General features: G+C 43.6%; 1 protein-coding gene across 4 annotated transcripts in view; it reads left to right on the top strand.

Annotated features, from left to right (window-relative positions):
* The window catches only part of CAMK2A (calcium/calmodulin dependent protein kinase II alpha), a 411,160-nt gene that overhangs the window by 350,209 nt on the left and 40,566 nt on the right, over positions 1-20,385 (top strand). For 2 of the 4 annotated variants that reach the window (XM_077468289.1, XM_077468293.1), the window contains exons 14-17: positions 5,727-5,759; positions 7,932-7,980; positions 17,528-17,603; positions 20,184-20,278. In XM_077468289.1, coding sequence (XP_077324415.1) covers positions 5,727-5,759; positions 7,932-7,980; positions 17,528-17,603; positions 20,184-20,278 — 253 coding nt within the window. The remainder of the gene's footprint in view (positions 1-5,726; positions 5,760-7,931; positions 7,981-17,527; positions 17,604-20,183; positions 20,279-20,385) is intronic. The other 2 variants (XM_077468290.1, XM_077468291.1) reach the window with 1 other exon arrangement.

The raw sequence follows: 20,385 nt of genomic DNA, 5'->3' as shown, positions 1-20,385 counted from the left end.
AATGTCACTGTGAATGAAAGTAAGTGTAGAGCCAAAATTTTTAGTTGCCACCAGAACAGTAAAACAGGGGAAGTCTTCTAAAATAGACACTTGTTCCTGTGACAATTTCTCAAACAGACCCTCTCCGTCTCTATAAATAAAAATAAAAAAGTTTTGACTTTAGATATACTTTATTGTGTATCTAAAGTCAAAAATGTTTTCTTTATAGCTTTGGATGAAGGATTGAAACCTCTGTTAGATTTATGTTGCTGTCTATGTACAGTGAGGGAAAAAAAAGTATTTGATCCCCTGCTGATTTTGTTCATTTGCCCACTGACAAAGAAATGACCAGTCTATATTTTTATTGGTAAGTTTATTTTAACAGTGAGAGACAGAATAACAACAAAAATATCCAGAAAAAACGCATTTCAAAAAAGATATAAATGGATTGCATTTTAATGAGTGAAATAGGTATTTGATCCTCTATCAATCAGCAAGATTTCTGGCTCCCAGGTGTCTTCTATACAGGTAACAAGCTTATAGACAAGCTTAGAGAAGAAACACTCCCTTAAAGGGAGTGCTCCTACTCTCAGCTCGTTACCCTTATACAACACACCTGTTTACAGATGCATTCAATCAGATTCAAATCTCTTCATCATGGCCAAGACCAAAGAGCTGTCAAAGAATGTCAGGAACAAAATTATAGACCTACACATAGCTGGAATGGACTACTACCAAGCAGTTTGTTGAGAGTCTGGGGCTTCATGCAAGATCTCAGCTTGTGGATGTTCAGTGATCATGAGAATGGTGAGGAATCAGCTCACAATTACACAGGAGAATCTTGTCAATGATCTCAAGGCAGCTGGGACCATAGTCCCCAAGGAAACAATTGGTAACACTCTACGTCATGAAGGACAGAAACCATGCAGCGCCCGCAAGGTCCCCCTGCTCAAAAAAGCACATGTACAGGCCCATAATGAACATCGGAATGATTCAAACGAGAACTGGGTGAAAGCATTGTGGTCAGATGAGACAAAAATCAAGCTCCTTGGCATCAACTCAACTCATCGTGTTTGGAGGAAGAAGAATGCTGCCTATAACCCCAAGAACACCATCCCTGCCGTCAAACATGGAGGTGAAAACATTATGCTTTGGGAGGTGTTTTTCTGCTAAGGGGACAGGACAACTATAACGCATCAAAGGGAGGATGGATGGGGCCATGCACCATCAAATCTTGGGTGAGAATCTCCTTCTCTCAACCAGGGCATTGAAAATGGGTCGTGAGTGGGTATTCCAGCACCAGAGGTGCAGAGGACCTTGGCTACCTTCTGGAAGCATGTCTTACTGCATTGTGGCAACCAGGAGAGAACCTCAGCATGGAGCCAATCAAAAGAGGGGTTGTGCCTCTGTAACCAAGGATAACCAATAACCAGGAAATAACTTGGAATTGGATTATATCATGGTGAAGATCCCCTACGGCCATGGACAACGGATCAGTCTCATGAGCAGTGCCAGGACAAGGTCATCTAGCGCCCAGGGCAAAGACACCAAACTGCATAAATCCTCCCCCATCCTAGCGCAAATACCCATTAATCATCCCCATTAGTGCAAATCCCCCCCCCAAAAAAGCCCCCTCCTTGAATGGGTCCCCCCTCTTAGTGCAAATCCTCTTCCCCCAGTGCAAATTTTATGCCCTTCACCCCACAGGTTCCCCTTCCTGGAACAAATTCCATCCCAAATCCCTATTTCTAATAGCCACAATATTCCCCATCCTAGCATGGATCCCCCCATCCCCTCTTCTAGCACAACCCCCCCCCCCCCCCGGGTTCCCCTTCCTGGTGCAAATCCTCTCCTCCCCATCCCCAAGGCACAAATCCCCCCCCGGCACAGATCCTATTCCTCCCCATGCCCACAGTATAAATCCCCCCTCCTAGCACAGGTCCTCATTCTCCCAGCACAGGTACCCCCTCCTGGGGCAGATCTTACCTCTGTCACCCACTGGGTTTCACCTCCTGGTGCAAGTCCCCTCCCCAAGTTTCTTTCCTAGCACAAATACCCCCATTATCCCTACAAGTACGGATATTCCCACCCAATCCCTCTTTCTAACAGCCTAGGATATCCTGTCCTGGCACAATCCCCCCATCCCAATCATCTCTTCCAGCATAACCATTCCCAGATCCCCCCTCTTGGTGTAGGCCTCCCATCTTCCAGAACAGATCCCCCTCTGGCGTAGGCCTCTCATCTTCCAGAACAGATCCCCCTCCTAGTGCAAATCCTCATCCTCCCGGCACAGGTCTCCCCTCCCATCTTCTGGCACAGGTCTCCCCTCCCATCTTCTGGCACAGGTTCCCCCTCCTGTCGCAGGTCCTCATCCTTCCCACACAGGTCCCCCCTCCTGGCGCAAATCCTCTTACCCCCATCCCCCAACACAGACCCCCCAGTTCACCCCTCCTGGCACATCCCCCAAATTTCCCTTCCCCTCCTGGAGCAGGTCTTACCCCTGTTGCCCCCCCCCCCTCCTAGTGCAGATCCTCCCCCCAGGAATTTTACCCAAATATCCCCCATCATCCATACTAACCCATGTTAGTATGGATATCATCCATACTAACATAGGTACCCCCCTCCCCCCCTCTCCCATATCAATCCCACCTAGAAATAATCAGCTTCTCCCTACCCCCTCTAGTGCAAATGCTCTCATCCTCCCCCTTGTGTCTCCAGTGCAGTTCTTCCTTTACTCGGCTTGGCTGCAGCTTTCGGCAAACACATACCTCAGATACAGCACGGCACATTGCTCTGTGATCCCCTTTTTCCGAGGCTCCTCCTCATCTTGACATGTCAGAGCTGAGGAGGAGCCTGGGGGGAAGCTGATTTCTAACTTTCTGCACAGACAGCTGGCGGGACTCGGGAGAGAATGCTGCTGCTGAAGCGAATGTGGCTCGGGAAAGCCATCGCTGGATGTGGATTTGGGTGACAGGAGGAGCGATGCAGTGGCAGGAGCGTGAAGCTGAAGAGGAGAGAGAGAGCACGCCCGCTCTCTCCTCCTTTCCCGATTTGGCATATATCATGCAACACTGAGCCGACAGAGGTGGTGGTGCTGCTGTCACTACTTCTGTTGGCTGATGGTCGCCCAGGGCAGCCACCTCTTCACCCCCCCTTGTACCAGTCCTGCTCATGAGTCACATGTGCAGGCTGTAGAGGTCTCCCATCAAGAGCCTCAATGGCAAGTGGAGTGTCACGCAACTGCAGCGGAATCCAGTGCTTTGATGCAAAGGCAACATCAATGAACAGGCCTCCAACCCCAGAGTCGATTAGAGCCTGTATCTCGGCAGGCAACTCAGCCCAAGAAAGGGTAACCAAAACCAGGGGGCTTATCGTTCTGGATAACTAGGGACGAAACAACGCCACCTAAGGTCTGCCATGACAGGACCTCAAGGTTTGGGAGTTCCCTGGATGAGTAGAACAAGACTTCAAAAAAGTGACCTGCCTGGCCACAATAAAGGCACAATCTCTCTCTCCTCCTAAGGGTTCTCTCATTCGCAGAGAGACGCATGAAGCCCAAGTGCATGGGTTCACCTTCACTGACCAACTTGCTACCAGGAGGGATGGGAGGTGAGGGAGGCAAGGGTGGGACTGCAAAGCTTGGAGACAAATGTACAGGAGGCTTCTGCAAGAGCTCCTTAAGAGAGAGTCTGGAGTCAATGAGGATGGCAAGTGTGATCAACTTCTCTAGCTCAGTGGGTATATCTTGGGCTGCTTTCTCTTCCTTGATGGTATCCAAGAGACTATGAAAAAAAGCAGCCATGAGGGCCTCATTGTTCCAAGCAACCTCTGCTGCCAGAGTACAGAAATCAATGGCTTAATCGGCAACAGTTCTTGGACTCTGATGGACATGAGGCACTTGGCAGCAGAAGCGGAGCACGCAGTAACGTCAAATACCCTTTTAAAAGAAGCCACAAACTTGGTAACTCAAGACAATGGTTTTTTGCATCTGCCATAGAGGGTTTGCTCAGGCCAAGTCTCTCTCAGAAAGCAAAGATACCAAGAAACCTACTTTGCTTCTGCCCGTGGGAAACGTCTGGGGCAGCATCTCAAAGTATATCTCAACTTGGTTTAGAAACCCTCTGCATTGGACTGGATTGCCCCCAAATCACTGGGGTAGTGGAGCGGAACCAGACATACCTCTTATAGAGGTAATACTCGAGACTGGAGCAACAGCAGAGACGGCCTGCAACACAGGTTGTACCGAAGCAGCTACAGTGGGAGATTCCAGGTTATCCGTGTGACTCAGAAGCGTTTGTAATGCCCTGGCAAACTTATCCATGTGGTGATCCTGCTCAACCAATCTGGTAAAAATATTACAAACAAGTGGATTGAATGCATTTCCTGAATTCATGGCCTTCGCCTACGGTCAGAAACCATGAATCAGACTGAGCCAGAAGTACAGTTAAATCACACTTGTTTAAGAATAAAAGTAAATAGAACAAACTTAGTCATAATATGGCCAAAGTTCGGTATCCGGAACGGATAGTCAAACAAGCCTGAAAGTCAAGAAGCCAGGGGACAGCATAGTGGAACAGCAAGCAGGATCTGGAGCCAGAAGGAATGTCAGCCAAGCAAGTCTTTAACAGAAACGCAGGAGATAGTCTCTGTGATGTTGACCGAGGTGAATACAGAGATCATCTGGGCTGGACAGCTTAAGTAGGCAGGATTGATGAGCAGGATATCATCAACAGGTGAGTCACTGTGGAGAGATAGGAGCTGGCAATTAGCCGACAACTGAGCGGCCAGCTCAGAGGAAGGAAGGGCTGAGTCCAGAGCTGACAGTCCTAGAACTTCCAAAAGTGGACAGAAACGGCCAAAACCCCCAGAAAGACCAGAAAAGATGATAAGAAAGGATTTGGGAAGAGTTCATAGTCGGAGTATGAAAAACATATTAGAAGCCAGGGATTGGCTCAGCTCACCAGGATTCACCTATTGCTAGAATATACCTTTTGGGTAAACAGAACCTTAAACTTTAGCATTTTGAAATAGTTTGTTTTGCCCCCCAGAATGTACTAAAAGACATATGTCACAATGGAGATGAATTGTGAAAAGAATAAAGAAAAACACAAAACCTATTCAATAGGCTGAGAGCAGGGATGTGTTATCAGTATATATAAATTTTCCCTTTAATGCAGAAAACCATTGCTTCATTCAGGCTCTGCTTGCTGGTTCCATTTTCTCTCCTGATTCGATTTTGGTCACTGTGTTCTGTCCTGAGCCTTGGCCATGTACTTCTCTTACCTTTGTCACTCACTTTTGTGCAGGTTGACATTCTGGTGACATGTTAGGATGCCTCTTTTTAATGTATGTCTCCCGCTGTGCTCCCTTCTCTACCCTCTGATTGTGCTTTTGCTTCTATATGCTTCTGCAGCACACCATGTAAGAAACACTCACGCCTTTACCTCCTTTCATATCTTGTGCTACTTTGCTGCTTGCTGTCACACCAGCAATCCATAATTCTCAGCTTCCTCCTTTTGATTTCAGCTTCAATTTTGCATCTGATGTGTTATATGGCTGCCCCTGCTTTGTCATCCTTTTGTGTTCCTATTGTATATCTTCATGCTTTTGGCACCATGTTTTTTTTTTCCAGTGCTTCTGGTATTGCTTGCAGTCAGTGTGTTGTCTTTTGTGCTTCCCTCTGTGGTCACTGTGCTGCTGGCTGTGTGTCTCACTATCCTTCCTATCTGTTCTCCTTGTTTTTCCAGAAAAGAAAGTCCAGTTCCAGTGTCCAGTTGATGGTGAGTCTATGTTTTGTCTTATTCAGTGCTGGTTCCTCTGAGTCCCAGTAAGGAGCTCTGCAGTTCCCTGTAAACAGACCAGTCTGGAAAAGGGGTGATAAATTTACAGATACTGAACAATACATTTTCAGTGCCGCTGGAATATTTGTTGAAGGCCTAAAAGGCTTGAAACTTCAGACTGCTCAATTTACAAGGAGTTTTTGGTCTACTCAGAATGGCACAGGACACATCAGGTTATAGCTACAAAAACATATTATTTAGTAGACAGGTACAGTTGTGTACACTGACCACATGGTTGGGGATGATCTGGTGGATCCATTACACATAGTGGAATTTTACAGAAGTACGCCGCATCACTCCCATCCATGGTAGAAGTCAGCTACCGAAGACAATTCTTATATGAATGCGTAGAACCCACTAGAGAATGGAATAATAAAGCATAAGGGCCTGTGTTGATGGACTTCAGACTTGTGTGGATGGCCGAATGCAGCTTGCTGCTTTAACCTTGAATCTGAGATCAGTTTGAAGTGCTTACCTGTTCCATTTAGTTTCCTTTACAGGTGCAGTTGACCTTCATCTGTCTTTCTAAAGCCCCATACACACTATCAGTTTTTCTGCTGAGTTTTTCCTTCAGATTTAACAAAACCATATAATATGAGGTCACACCTTAGGAGTTTCAATGTGTATGCAATCAGGCAGGCCCTTTCACTACATGGTTTTGGTAAACCTTAAGGAAAGACTCAGCAGAAAAAACTGATAGTGTGTACGGGGCTTAAGGTGCACCAACCTGCTTCTAGCTGCTTTTGCATACTCATTGACTTGTATGGGACGAGAAGCACTTCTGATGTGAACAAAAGCTTGTCGACACAGATCCTTAAACTTAGAATGCCCTAAACACTGTAGCAAATTTTCATTAAGAATACATTGAAAATACCCCTTTACATGGGTCTCCAGAAGAAAGAGAAGATAATATATTTGTGTGAAATCACTGTGATACCTAACCTCCCAAAACCTAGCCGCATAGAATTGCTAGTAATTGCAGAAACATGCATACCCAAAGCTGAGGCTTGTTGGTAAACTTAATAAATGTAACTCCATATTTGTTATAAACTGATATAAAATATATAGCTACTAGCTTTTAGTTGGCTGATTTAGTAAGGCAGTGCAAAAAGCAGATGTGATGTGCCAAATCCAGTAACCCACTCAATGCATTTAGGAATCTTCTCTTAAAGTAAATCTATTGTGAGGAAAAATGGGGTGTCATTTTTGTCCTCCTTCTTAAAATACTAGTTGCTTGGCCGTTATGTTGACTCACTGGCTCCATTACTTTTGGGGTCACTATTTTGGAACAAGTATGCAGATCTGGAGCAAAAGTATAGCAGTCAGGCTTCTGGCATTTTCAGCAGAGTTCATCATTGTCAGCCTTAATGTTTGTCATGACATGTTTTCTTTAACTGAGATGAGTTCTCAGACCTGATTGCCTGGTTTTAAAGGGATAATACAGTTTGCACATCATGGCCATCCTCATTTTTGCATTGCTTTATCAAATTAGTTATGTTTAAGGACATTCTGTACAATGAAATTACAAACTGTGCCAATCCGAGCAGCCTACTTTTTTTTTTGCCCACTGTACAGCACTTGCTCTTTGCTATGCATAAGAAGGCAATGGACCATTACAAAGGCATTCTGTAATCAATTGTCCAGTACCTTGTATGCCCAGCAGACGGCGATGTCATCCTCACTATGGGGCTCACAGAGGAATGAGCAGCTGTGTTTGTAGCCACAGCTCTGTGTGCAGTCAGTTGGTGCAGCTGGTATTGGGATATGTGGAAGCTGTAATTGCCTCCTAGACATGAAGACTGCACATAATGTTGGGATATAAAATAGTTTTATGTTCTCAGCAAAAGAATACAGTGAGCTGCTGTTGATAAAGAGCTAGAAAAAAAGTACAGGATTTTATCACTATAACCCATTTTTCTTGGTCTGTGGTGACATCTAGTGGCCAATATTTAGAAAGCAGGGGAACTTCACCTCAACTTCTGAACAGGACGTATTGTGATGCACAGCAAGAACCTCCTCACCAAGGGGTGCTTTTCTGGTGCCCAAAACACATATGTATGTTGTTTCACCTGAAATAACACAATTCTTCCCCCCTTTCTGGCTTTTATTCAGGAATCATCAGAAAGTACAAATACAACTATTGAAGATGAAGATACCAAAGGTATGTGGTCCACTTCATTTACATACAGACACAAATGTAGGACTTGCACATATTTTTAACACTGTTGGGTGCAGGTATGTTTTTCTGAATGTAACTAATCCCTTGCACCATGTGTGTACAAAAATAAATTCAGAGATCATGCATTTCTTTGTTAAAACCTACCACAACCTATCTGGCCTTGCCTCTAGAGGAGCCACCATGGTTAGTTATCCTGGGAACTGGAGGTTATCCCACAGGTCATAGGACACCCTGAAGAGCAGCAGTAGGTGCCTTGTTCTGGAATGCTCTGTATCCCAGCACCGGGCACTGCTTTAGCTGGCCTCAGAAATCAATGCCTTACCAGATGCAAAAGAGCATAGCTTTACACAGAACTCCTTTCAGAACAAGCACACCAGGAAGAGAAGTGACATTGTTCCTTTCTCCCTAATGTGAGAAACCGGAATAGGGGAAGTTTCACTTTTTGCTGGGTGTCTGTTCTGAGGGGAGGTTTGAAAAGTAAGTGCAGGCTGGGGAAAGCATATCTGCACACAACCCCCTGCAGGCCCCCCGCCGCCACCTCCTCAGCCCCCTGGCTCCCTGCAGTGACCCCCAATTCTCTTACTGTTCCCCCCAGCTCCCACAAGTACCACCTAGACCCCTCAGGTATTTCCCATTTCTCTTCATTGCACCCTGCCGATTCCTCCAGTCCCATGGACTGGTAACCTAGCTGCCAGCCCTTTACATATCTGTAACCTTTTCAAGTACTCTGGATCCTTTCCATTGTCATTCCAGGTCACCCTAGCACCCTTGAGCATCTTCTAGTCCTCTGGAGTACCTCCACCCTTATGTAGTGCCCCCCCCCCCCAGCCTCCTTAGGTGCAGTCCTAGCACTCTGCAATGCCCCTATGCCTATGAGCTTCCCCTAGTCTCTCCAATATACCCAGCCCACCTCACCTTCCTCAAGAAAAAAATATGGATTTGAGTTTACACCAATTTTAAAACTATAGGTTTAAAGATTGCAGCTGCTTCATTGTGTAGGAAGCTAAATGTGTCAGCCTAACACTCTTATTACCTAATGTAAAGCTGGCACATACCTAATCAATTTAAATTGTGCATATGCTAAATAAAAGTGCAAACGCAGAGGTTGCCTTCAGCAAAAGCTGTGTGTTAAAACAATCTGATACAGAAAGATAGGAAATATGAAATTATATGCAGATTTCACCTTTTCCTGTAAAGGTTGTGCTAGGCCCTGCTCCCTCATGTACTAATCACTTTAAAACAAGCCCTCATTCATCTCTGTAGATTTAGGAATTGTGGAGAAATGTGTCTTTAAATTTGCAACAGAAACAAAGAAATCTTATACACACAGCAGGTGTTATTAAGCTGCTAGACACCACCAAAAAGACATTGTTGTTTTCTTTAAGAAACAATAACTTCACATTTCAATTAGCTAGAGAGGCCAGGGATGGTTTGTTTTAAAGATTTTACTGCTTGTTAAGAATATGTAACTAGATGATTGGGGCCGAGCATCATTTAAACAGCAAATGTGAGATGTGCATAGATAAATAAGACGTCTTTGCAGTAATGCACTTTAAAATGCAGTTTTTAGTGATGGTGACCATCGTTTTTCATCACATACACTATTTGAATTGCCTAGTTTTGTCATACGTTTAAGTTAAATATAAAATTAGAGTTGGATACTGTCAGGTCACCTTGAGGCAAGGTGACAGGTGCACACCGTAGGGATGAGGAGTGCACCGCGAGGTTGTGGACCCTACGGCTGACTGCTGCAGACGGGGACAGATCCCACTGGGGATAGAGCGTGAGATTCCCTGGGGCGCGGAGTCTAAGAGCCAGCTGGTGTTCACCAGAGCTTCGAGTGGTGAAGATGGTCTTGGCTGCAACTGGCTCCAGGTCGCGACCCCCAGGGTCCCCCAGCTCACACCCACAGTAGGCAACAGGAGGATAGGGATGGTGAGGGACAAAGCCAAGGTCGGGGCCACAAGCAGAACAGAATAGTCGGGCACACGCCAATAGGTCAGGGTCACAGGCAAGCAGGGATGGTCAGAACACGCCAAGGTCGGTAACGGAAATCAGTAGCAGAGCACACGACAGGAAACAGGAAGCTAATACACAAAGGAATACACAATGGTTGATCAGCACTGAGCCCTGCAGTGCACAGGTTTATATAGGCTCCCTGATAGGGCCTGGGGTGGAGCCATGCTTAGAGGAGAGGTTATAAAAACCACCAGGTGGAAGTAGCTGGCTTCTTAGTCTGAAGACATGAGGGAAGGTAAGCAAACACAGGAAAATCACTGCATAACCATGACAGATACGTAATTACTGTGCTTGTAGAAGCCTCTGTACAATCATATTATCATTGTCATTGCACTGCTCCTACAATTACATTGCCAAGCTAATTTTTCTTATCATCAATTTCAAAGACATCGCTCATGAAAAGTATCACAACACATTTAAAAAAAGGAGTACATGCAACCCCCCCCCAACCCCTGCACTGCAAAGGTTAATGGCTTGTTTCAACACAAATGATAACTCCACACCATGAACGCATCACCTAAAAACTCTAAACACAGCTACCCCAGCAATATATATATATATATATATATATATATATATATATATATATATATATATATATATATATATATATAAATAAAAAAAAACTGACAGAAATTAGAGAAATAAAGCAGCACTCAGTAATAGTGAACATAATAATTAAATATACAAAGTTTTGGAGTAATTATAACATTACAAATACATGTCTATAAAATTATACAGTGCCTTGAAAAAGTATTCATGCCCCTTGAAATTTTCCACATCTTGTCATGTTACAACCAAAAACTTAAATGTATTTTATTGGGATTTTATGTGATAGACCAACACAAAGTGGCACATAATTGTGAAGTGGAAGGAAAATGATAAATGGTTTTCATTTATTTTTTTATAAATATGTGAAAAGTGTGGGGTGCATTTGTAGTCAGCCCCCCTGAGTCAATACTTAGTAGAACCACCTTTTGCTGCAATTACAGCTACAAGTCTTTTTGGGAATGTCTCTACCAGCTTTGCACATCTAGAGAGTGACATTTTAGCCCATTCTTCTTTGCAAAATAACTCAAGCTCTGTCAGATTGGATGAAGAGCTTCTGTGAACAGCAATTTTCAAGTCTTGCCACAGATTCTCAATTTGGTCTGGACTTTGACTGGGCCATTCTAACACATGAATACGCTTTGATCTAAACTATTCCATTGTAGCTCTGGCTGTATGCTTAGGATCGTTGTCCTGCTGGAAGGTGAACCTCTGCCCCAGTCTCAAGTCTTTTGCACACTCAAACAGGTTTTCTTCTAAGATTGCTCTGTATTTGACCCCATCCATCTTCCCATCAACTCTGACTAGCTTCTCTGTCCCTGCTGAAGAAAAGCATCCCCACAACATGATGCGACCACCACCAGGTTTCACAGTGGGTGTGTTCAGGAAGATGTGCAGTGTTAGTTTTCCATCACACATAGCGTTTTGCTTTTAGGCCAAAAAGTTATTCTCCTCTGACCTAAGCACCTTCTTCAACATGTTTTCTGTGTCCCCCATATGGCTTCTCACAAACTGCAAACGGGACTTCTTATTATGGCTTTCTTTCAACAATGGCTTTCTTCTTGCCAATTTTCCATAAAGGTCAGATGTGTGGCGTGCACGACTAATAGTTGTCCTGTGAACAGATTCTCCCACCTGAGCTGTGGATCTCTGCACCTGCTCCAGAGTTACCATGGGCCTCTTAGCTGCTTCTCTGATTAATGCTCTCCTTGCCTGGCCTGTCAGTTTAGGTGGACGGCCATGTCTTGGGAGGTTTGCAGTTGTGCCGTATTCATTTCATTTTTGGATGATGGATTGAACAATGCTAAGTGAGTTGTTCAAAGCTTGGGATATTTTTTTTATAACCTAACCCTGCTTTAAATTTTTCCGCAACTTTATCCCTGACCTGTCTGGTGTGTTTCTTGGCCTTCATGATGCTGCTTGTTCACTAAGGTTCTCTAACAAACCCCTGAGGGCTTCACAGAGAAGCTGTATTTATACTGAGATTACATTAAATACAGGTAGACTATTTACTAATTATGTGACTTCTGAAGGCAATTGGTTGCACTAGGATTTAGTTAGGGGTATCAGAGAAATGGGGGCTGAATACAAATTCACGCCGCACTTTTCACATATTTATTTGTAAAAAATGTTGAAAACCATTTATCATTTTCCTTCCATTTCACAATTATTTGCCACTTTGTCTTGGTCTATCACATAAAGTCCCAACAAAATACATTTACGTTTTTTGGTTGTAACATGACAAAATATGAAGCCTTTTCTACGGTATGAATACTTTTTCAGGGCACTGTATATTCTTAGGTTTGTCTATGCGGAGAGGAATAAAGCAGCCCATAGATGATTCCTTTTTTTTTTTCGTTCAACCAGCTTGTTGAACAAAAAACTGACTTGATCCCCCATCTACAGTCATTCGATGTGGATGGTGGAATCCTCCCCACTGAGCTATCGTATTCTGACAGTGGGGAGAATAGACTCGATCAGGGCTGCTGGCTATAGCCAGAGGCAGTGATCATGTGGGAATTTTCCAACAGGTTAGTTCTACAGAAGTCAATTGACATGCCCATACATGTATCGAAATTCGCCCAGTCCCTACTGAACTGGCCAAATTTTAATCCATGTATGGCTGGCTTAAGCAACAATGCTTACGTCATTCCTCGTTACCCCCAGCTCTTTCTGGGATGTGGGATGTGAGCAGACCCTCAGTCTCCTCACATAAAACACAAGCTTGCTGGTCCTGCATATTATATATTGTGGAAACCACATCTAAATGAACGTAACTTTCAGACACGGGTGGTACTGAGGATAGTAAGCCTGATGGAGCAAAGAATAAATGAAGTATGGCTCCTTGTACCTTACCTCCTAGACCAGCCATTCCCGACCTGGGTTCTGTGGAATCCTGTGGAATCCTAGGGTTCCTCCAGAGGTTGCTATGGGGTTCCTTGAGCGGTGGCTAACTGACCTCCCATCTGACGATGCATGCAAAGTGCCAGAGCCGAAACCATATGGCGGAGTAAGCAGGATGAAACCAGTAATCTTTTTAGCTGTCTGTAAGGTTGGCATTCTATTACTGTAAAAAGAGCCTTCTCCCTGTCTGGCCACCAATGTAAGAGGCATTTTTCTATTGAGCCCAATGAATTGGTTCTAGCAGTAGTTCCTCAAAACCTAAAATTATTTCAAGGGTTTTATTAGGGATAAAACGTTTAAGAATGGCTGCTCTAGACAAGACAAGCATTTAACCCTTCCACAATGGAGGCACTGCCTTGTCATTCTTAGCCCTTGTACACACGGTCGGACATTCCGACAACAAAATCCGTCGGATTTTGTCTGAAACCGGTGCATACTCACGCTCGGACAAAGTTGTCGGAAAATCCGATCGTTTGGAACGTGATGACGTTTTTTCGTTACGACGGGACTACGTTCAGGCTAGTAGCCAATAGCTTTGGTCTAGGAATTTGATCTGAGCATGCGTGGCACTTTGTCCGATCGGAATTCTCTACAAATGATCGGACAAAGTCTGATCGGATCATGTTGTGGAAAATTTTATAGCCCAGCTCTAAAACTTTGTCGCTTGGATATTCCGACGGAAACAGTCCGATGGAGCCCACACATGGTCCAACAACACGGTCCGATCGGACATTTTCCGTCGGTATGTCCGACTGTGTGTACAAGGGCTTAGAGTTAACTAGTGTTCAGATTTTTAAAAGGATGATTGTAGTGCTGCATCTATTACATTTAAAGCACTATGACTATTTTTAATCCACAGTTTACATTGTAACACCTTGGAGCTGTGAACATACTGTCAAACAAATGTGTTAGTTTATTTGGTTTTATTTAACAGATGCTGCAGAATCACTGTGCAGCATCTCTCAAAGTGAAGTTTACCTAAATAAAAATTCTGAATGCCCCCTTCCCAGAGCACTTTAAAAACTGATTTGCCAGGGCATGGAAAAATACTTCTTCTATGTTACTGAAGGTATTCAATGGCAATTTGCCCAGACTAGCACAAGTATTTTAGAATGGGGAAAAAAAACTTTCTAAAAATGTATATTGATCTCTTTGTCTCCATTGGAGTGATTTCAGCTAATTTCCTGTACTAGAAACATGACAGGAAATGAGGGCCAGTCTCCTCAATGGGGACCTTTCAGTCTTTATGGAGCCCCAAAGATACTATACCTTTATGCCTTTAGTTCTGACCAGGTTAACGCCAGAATTTCAATTTGAGAAATTTCCAGTGGCTACTGAGGTTCTGGCATTGGACTTTTACATGGCCAGTAACAGGGTTCAGCATCAAAAAGACGCACATTGCTTAAAGCCGTATTAAACCCAAAACCAAAAATATATGGTATTGTAGCTTACCAATTATTAGATGTGATGGCTGCATTTTTTTTTTCTTTTCTTAGTTTTTTTTTTTTTTTCCCTTCTGTTGTCACCTGGTGATCTGGTCAGTAAAATACCTCTTGTATTAGTGAGACACAATTCTGGAGGAATAAACACAGGAGGCACAGCAGGCAGCAGCACTGTCAGTCTATGCCAAGATGTCCTGCCCTGAGCACAAAGATTCCAATGTATTATTACTCCCAATTATTATTATCCCGCGCCTCTCCATCTTCAACAATAACCCCCTCCCTGCCTCTCCACCCTCAACAATATCCCCCCACCTCTCTGTCTTCAACAATAACCCCCCTCCCTGCCTCTCCACCCTCAACAACTTATCACTAACCCCTCCTCCCTGCCTCTCCGCCCTCAACAATTACCCCCCTCCTACCTCTCCACCCTCAACAATAACCACCATGTTTATTCATGGGGTTAGTATGGGGGAGGGGGTCCTGTGTAATGATGGAGGTAATATGGGTGAGAGATCTTGTGTAATGATGGGGCTAGTATGGAGGAGGGGGGGTCCTGTTTAATGATGGGGGTAGTATGGGGGAGAGGGGACCTGTGTAATAATCGGGGCAGTATGGGGGGGGGGGCAAAAATGTAATGGGGGGCCCAAGAAAATGTTTGCTTGGGGTCAAATCTAAGAAGACGGGCCTGGCTGTTTCTGACACTAAGTCCATCGACGCCTATGGGCGGACTGAGCATTAGGTGATCATTGGGGGGTCCATGAGAGATTCCTGTCGGCGGTTGATGCTGCTGCACTGGGAGAGGAGGAAAGACTCATGCTGGCTGGGATGAAAGGGACATCAGAGCCATGCGCATGAGGGCAGTTATATCAGCCTCTTCTCCTCCTGAGGGCTTCTATACTCACCCCGCCTATCCGTCACTCTCTGTGATCTGCTGTGGGGGAAATCAAGTCGGTGCCAAGAAAAGAGCTGGAGGTGGCAGAGGGTGTGGGGCAGCAGCCTGCTGGTCAGTGATTGCCAGCAGCTAAGTGTCCTTTATTCTGTAGCAGGCTTAGTGTGAGAGTGACTGCTTATGCACTAGGTGCTATAAACTATATATAACACTGGTCTATATACACTGAGTGCTATTAACCATATATAACACCGATCTCTATATACTGAGTGCTATTAACTATATAGCTATATATAACACTGATATCTGTACATTGAGTGTACAGATATCAGTGTTATATATAGGAAATATAGATAAGCACCTGAACAACCGCACCATACAGGGATATACATTGTAATACTGACATATTATCACACACATAGGTTGGACTTGATGGACTTGTGTGTTTTTTCAACCTCACCTACTCTGTAACTATTTGTTATATATAGGGAATAGCACTCATTGTATATATATATCAGTATAATATGCACTCTGAACTGTTTTGCACAAACTACTCACCGCCATACAATCCCTATCCCTCTGTTGCACATACTACCCAACGCAGTACACTCCTTACCCTTCTCCTGCACATACTATTCAATGCCGTACACTCCACACTCCTATCCTGCACATACTACCCAATGCCATACACTCTGCACTCCTCTCCTGCACATACTCCCCACTGCCATACACTCCGTACCCCTCTCCTGCGCTTACTACCCAACCCTATACACCCTGCATTCCTCTTCTGCACATACTATCCACCGCCATACACTCCACACTCCTCTCTCTGCACATTTTACTCACCGCCATACACTCCGTACCCCTCTTAAGCACATACTACCGAACACCATACACTCTGCACTCCTCTCCTGCACATACTACCCAACCCTGTACACTCCCCACTCCTCTCTCTGCACATACTACCCACAGACATACACTCCACACTCCTCTAACTGCACATTCTACCCACCACCATACACTCAGTACCCCTCTCCCTGCATATATCACCCACGGCCATACACTTCTCATGCCTCTCTTGCACATACTACCCACCACTGCACTGTACATTCCCTATTTAACATTACTACATCCTGCACTATGTAAGTCATATCAGACTCTATTTAACCACACCCCCTTTAAGCCATGCCCGATATTTAGTGCAATTTAAACCACACCCACATTTTTTTTTCTCAAAGCCTAGGACCCACCCTCTTGCACATAGGCCCACTGATTTCATGAAATGCCCCTGATAAAAGCTGATCATTTTAATCAACCCTTCCAGTGTTAAAAAGGTAAAACCCTTCCGCGCATGCGTGCGGGAGCCATCAGTCAGGACACTTGTGAGTGAAGAAACAGGAGGTCCGTTTCTTCACAGTGCATGCGCCGATGACATCATCGGCTAACATAAAAGGTAAATATCTCCCAAATGGCGCATATTTAGGAGATATTTCCACTACCTATAGATAAGCCTTATTCTAGGCTTACCTATAGTTGAAAGTTAAAATCGGGGGTTTACAACCACTTTAAGTGGTCTGTCTCATCCATGTAAAATTATACATTCTGCTGGGGAAGTTTAGCTTTTAAAAAACATACGTGCTGGCTTGATCACCAGGTGAAAAAAGAAGAAAGAAAGCCTAGAAAAGGAAACAAACGCAGCCATCACATTTAAGAATTGTTACGCTGTAATATAATAAATGTTTTCTTTTGGGTTTAATACTGCTTTAATGACAGCTTGGGCAGTAATTATGGGCCTGTGTACAGCGTAATTCCAAGGTACTCTGCAGGGACACAGAGATGAAGACTAAAACCTGATCTCACAGGCACTGCAAGGTGTCTGCACTTAGCTATTATTAGCTAAGACCGTTTTTAAAGCACCGATAGGTTCACTTAAAGTGATCTAATTACTGTCCTCCAAAAGCTTAAATCATTTATTTAATTTAAATAAGCACATCTCTGTACTAATTATGCAATGAAGTGGTAAGTATAAGCAATTCTGTAAACATTAACCCTCGTAATTGAATTCTGCAGGATACATAATTAGGGCAAACGTCTGGAAGCTTAGATATTAGAGGTGACAATTCTGAGCTATGTTACCAATAGGATCATTTTATTTATAGCACATTGACACCATTCCATTGACATATTTCCATCTCTGATTTAACGTTCACTCTTCTCATGATTTCAGTGAGGAAACAGGAGATTATTAAAGTCACAGAGCAACTGATAGAGGCTATTAGCAATGGCGACTTTGAGTGTTACACGTGAGTATAAGTACACCTATACACAGACACATTATTTTATAAATAATTTTTAAATCATCTTTATCAAAGTTTCAGCAAGGATAGGCATGAATTTAGTGCAGTAATAATTTATAGTGTGTAGTCCATGATGGGCCATTCTGCAATACACTTTACAGATGAGAAAGTTAATTATCAATGGGGGTTACCGCTCAATGTTTATAGGGTGCATTAATATTCTACAGCCATGGCCAAAAGTTTTGAGAATGGCACAAATAATGATTTTCATAAAGTCTGTTGTTTCAGTGTTTTTAGATATTTTTGTCAGATGTTACTATGGTATACTGAAGTATAATTACGAGCATTTAATAAGTGTCAAAGGCTTTTATTGACAATTACATTGAGTTTATGCAAAGAGTCAATATTTGCAGCGTTGTCCCTTCTTTTTCAAAATCTTTGCAATTTGCCCTGGTATCCCGTCAATCAACTTTTGGGCCACATCCTGACTGATGGCAGCCCATTCTTGCATAATCAATGCTTGGAGTCTGTCAGAATTTGTGGGGGTTTTTTTGGTCACCCACCTCTTGAAGACTGACCACAAGTTCTCAATGGGATAAAGGTCTGGGGAGTGTCCTGGCCATGGACCCAAAATGCCAATGTTTTGTTCCCCAAGCCACTTACCATATTTATCGGGGTATAACACGCACCGGCGTATAACACGCACCCCAAGTTTAGGAGGGCATTTTAAGGAAAAAAGTTTTAGGAGGGAAGTTTAAGGAAAAAAAAAACTTACATTTAAATGCCAGTCAATGCAGCCTTATCAGTGTGCATCTGCAGCCTTGTCCATCATTGCAGAATGATCAGTGTCATTTGCAGCTTGCCCAGCGCTGTTTGCAGCTTTGCAGTGTCATTTGCAGCTTGGCCAGCGCCGTTTGAAGCCTTGCCCATGTTTAAATTTTCCGCCACCGAGACAGACCGAGCGAGCGCCGCCGAAAAATACCGAGGCGATTGTATGGGCGGGACTGCAAGCCGAGCCGAGTACACAGTACAGTTGGCTCTGTCTTTTTCAGCAGCTCTCGCTAGAGAAACAGCAGGGAGGCGGGACTACGAGCGGAGCCGAGCAATTGGCTCAGTATTTTTCGGCCGCGCTCGGTTTTTTTGGATCGCAGACAGTGGGGATCGGCGTATAACACGCACCCACGACTTTTTTTAAGGGGGAAAAAGTGTGTGTTATACGCCGATAAATACGGTAGTTATCATATTTGCCTTATGGCAAGGTGTTCCATCATGCTGGAAAAGGCATTGTTCCTCACCAAACTGTTCTTGGATGGTTGGGAGAAGTTGCTCTTGGAGGATGTTTTTGGACCATTCTTTATTCATGGTTGTGTTCTTAGGCAAAATTGTGATGGAAACATCAGTTGCGGTGCCGACATCGCTGGACTCCAGGACAGGTAAGTGTCCGATTATTAAAAGTCAGCAGCTGCTAGCTTTTAATTTTTGACCTCCATTTTAATTTACAATTTATCTGATCACTTTTGATAACATTCTGGAGTATATGCAAGTCACCATAAAAAAGAAAAACGGAGGCAGCAGACTTTGTGAAAATTAAAGCGGACCTTCAATAATTTTCTCAACTTTCCATCTATTAAATATTCTGCCTTTGTTGTTTTAACTTTGGATAGTAAAACATTTTTTTTTCTGCCAGTAAATACTTTATACAGCCCACTTCCTCTTTCTTGTCTGGTAAAAAGCCTAGGGTTATGACATCATGCACAGCTCTCTCTCTCCCACTCTCATGATAAGTTTGCCAGGAAGGGAAAGAGGGATGAGTCATAAGAGGGCCAATGAGAGCTGCAGAGCTGGAGGTTGCCTCTGTGTGTCTGTGTAAATCCAGGAAGTGAACAGGCAGCAGCTTCAGCTGCCCACAGTTAAAATGGTTGCAGCCAGACTCAGTGGAGGGAGATTTCTGCAACACATTTGGCAAGTACAGAATCACAGTATATATAAAATAATATGCAAAGTGGTTGGAGGGAAGCTTCAGAATAGCAAAGAAGTTTTTAGAGTCCATGGTCTCTACTGTACTTTTTTAGTCTTGCTATATTAATTGGATGTGACACCATTTAACTTGCTAGTAAACACGTCTCCACATTGCCACTTACAGTTTCTCATAGCCATTACACTTAATTAGTCAAATTACACTTTACAGATAACTACAAGATTTTTGCTACTGGATTATTGACCGGACATGTCTGAAAAATGTTAAAAAATATTTGTCGTATTTAAAATTTAAGACTTTAAGCAGAAGGGTAAATACAGCATGCTTTCGGTTGCATTTAGCTTGTATGTACGATGCTTCTAAATTCCTCCTGAGCTGCTGTCACCTGATCTCCTTCGAAGCTTCTTCTGACCATCTTGTGGGCTGCTTTTGAGCTTTATTTTGCATTCACATTGCGTTGCTTGGAGAGAAAAATGATTTAAATGCAAACAAATTTCCAAAGAACTGCTAATGTTTAGTGTTTTACTGCAAGAAAATGAATACGTGTGAATGGTGTTTTCTACATTCATTGCATGGTTTTTCTAACTATATGTTGTTCTACCTTTCAGTAAGATGTGTGACCCTGGAATGACAGCATTTGAGCCTGAAGCACTGGGAAACTTGGTGGAAGGTTTAGACTTCCACCGCTTTTACTTTGAGAATTGTAAGTCTACATTTATATAAAGATATTCTTCTCACATGTTCCCCTATCATCTACATCAGTGATTCTCAACCAGGGTTCCGTGGAACCCTAGGGTTCCTCCAAAGGTT

This window comes from Lithobates pipiens, unplaced genomic scaffold, assembly GCF_037356315.1.
Source record: "Lithobates pipiens isolate NorthernLeopardFrog02 unplaced genomic scaffold, aLitPip1_a1.2 Scaffold_8, whole genome shotgun sequence".
Taxonomy (NCBI): Eukaryota; Metazoa; Chordata; class Amphibia; order Anura; family Ranidae; genus Lithobates; species Lithobates pipiens.
The sequence above is the reverse complement of the archived record's forward strand: the minus strand, read 5'-3'. Positions and strand labels throughout refer to the sequence as shown.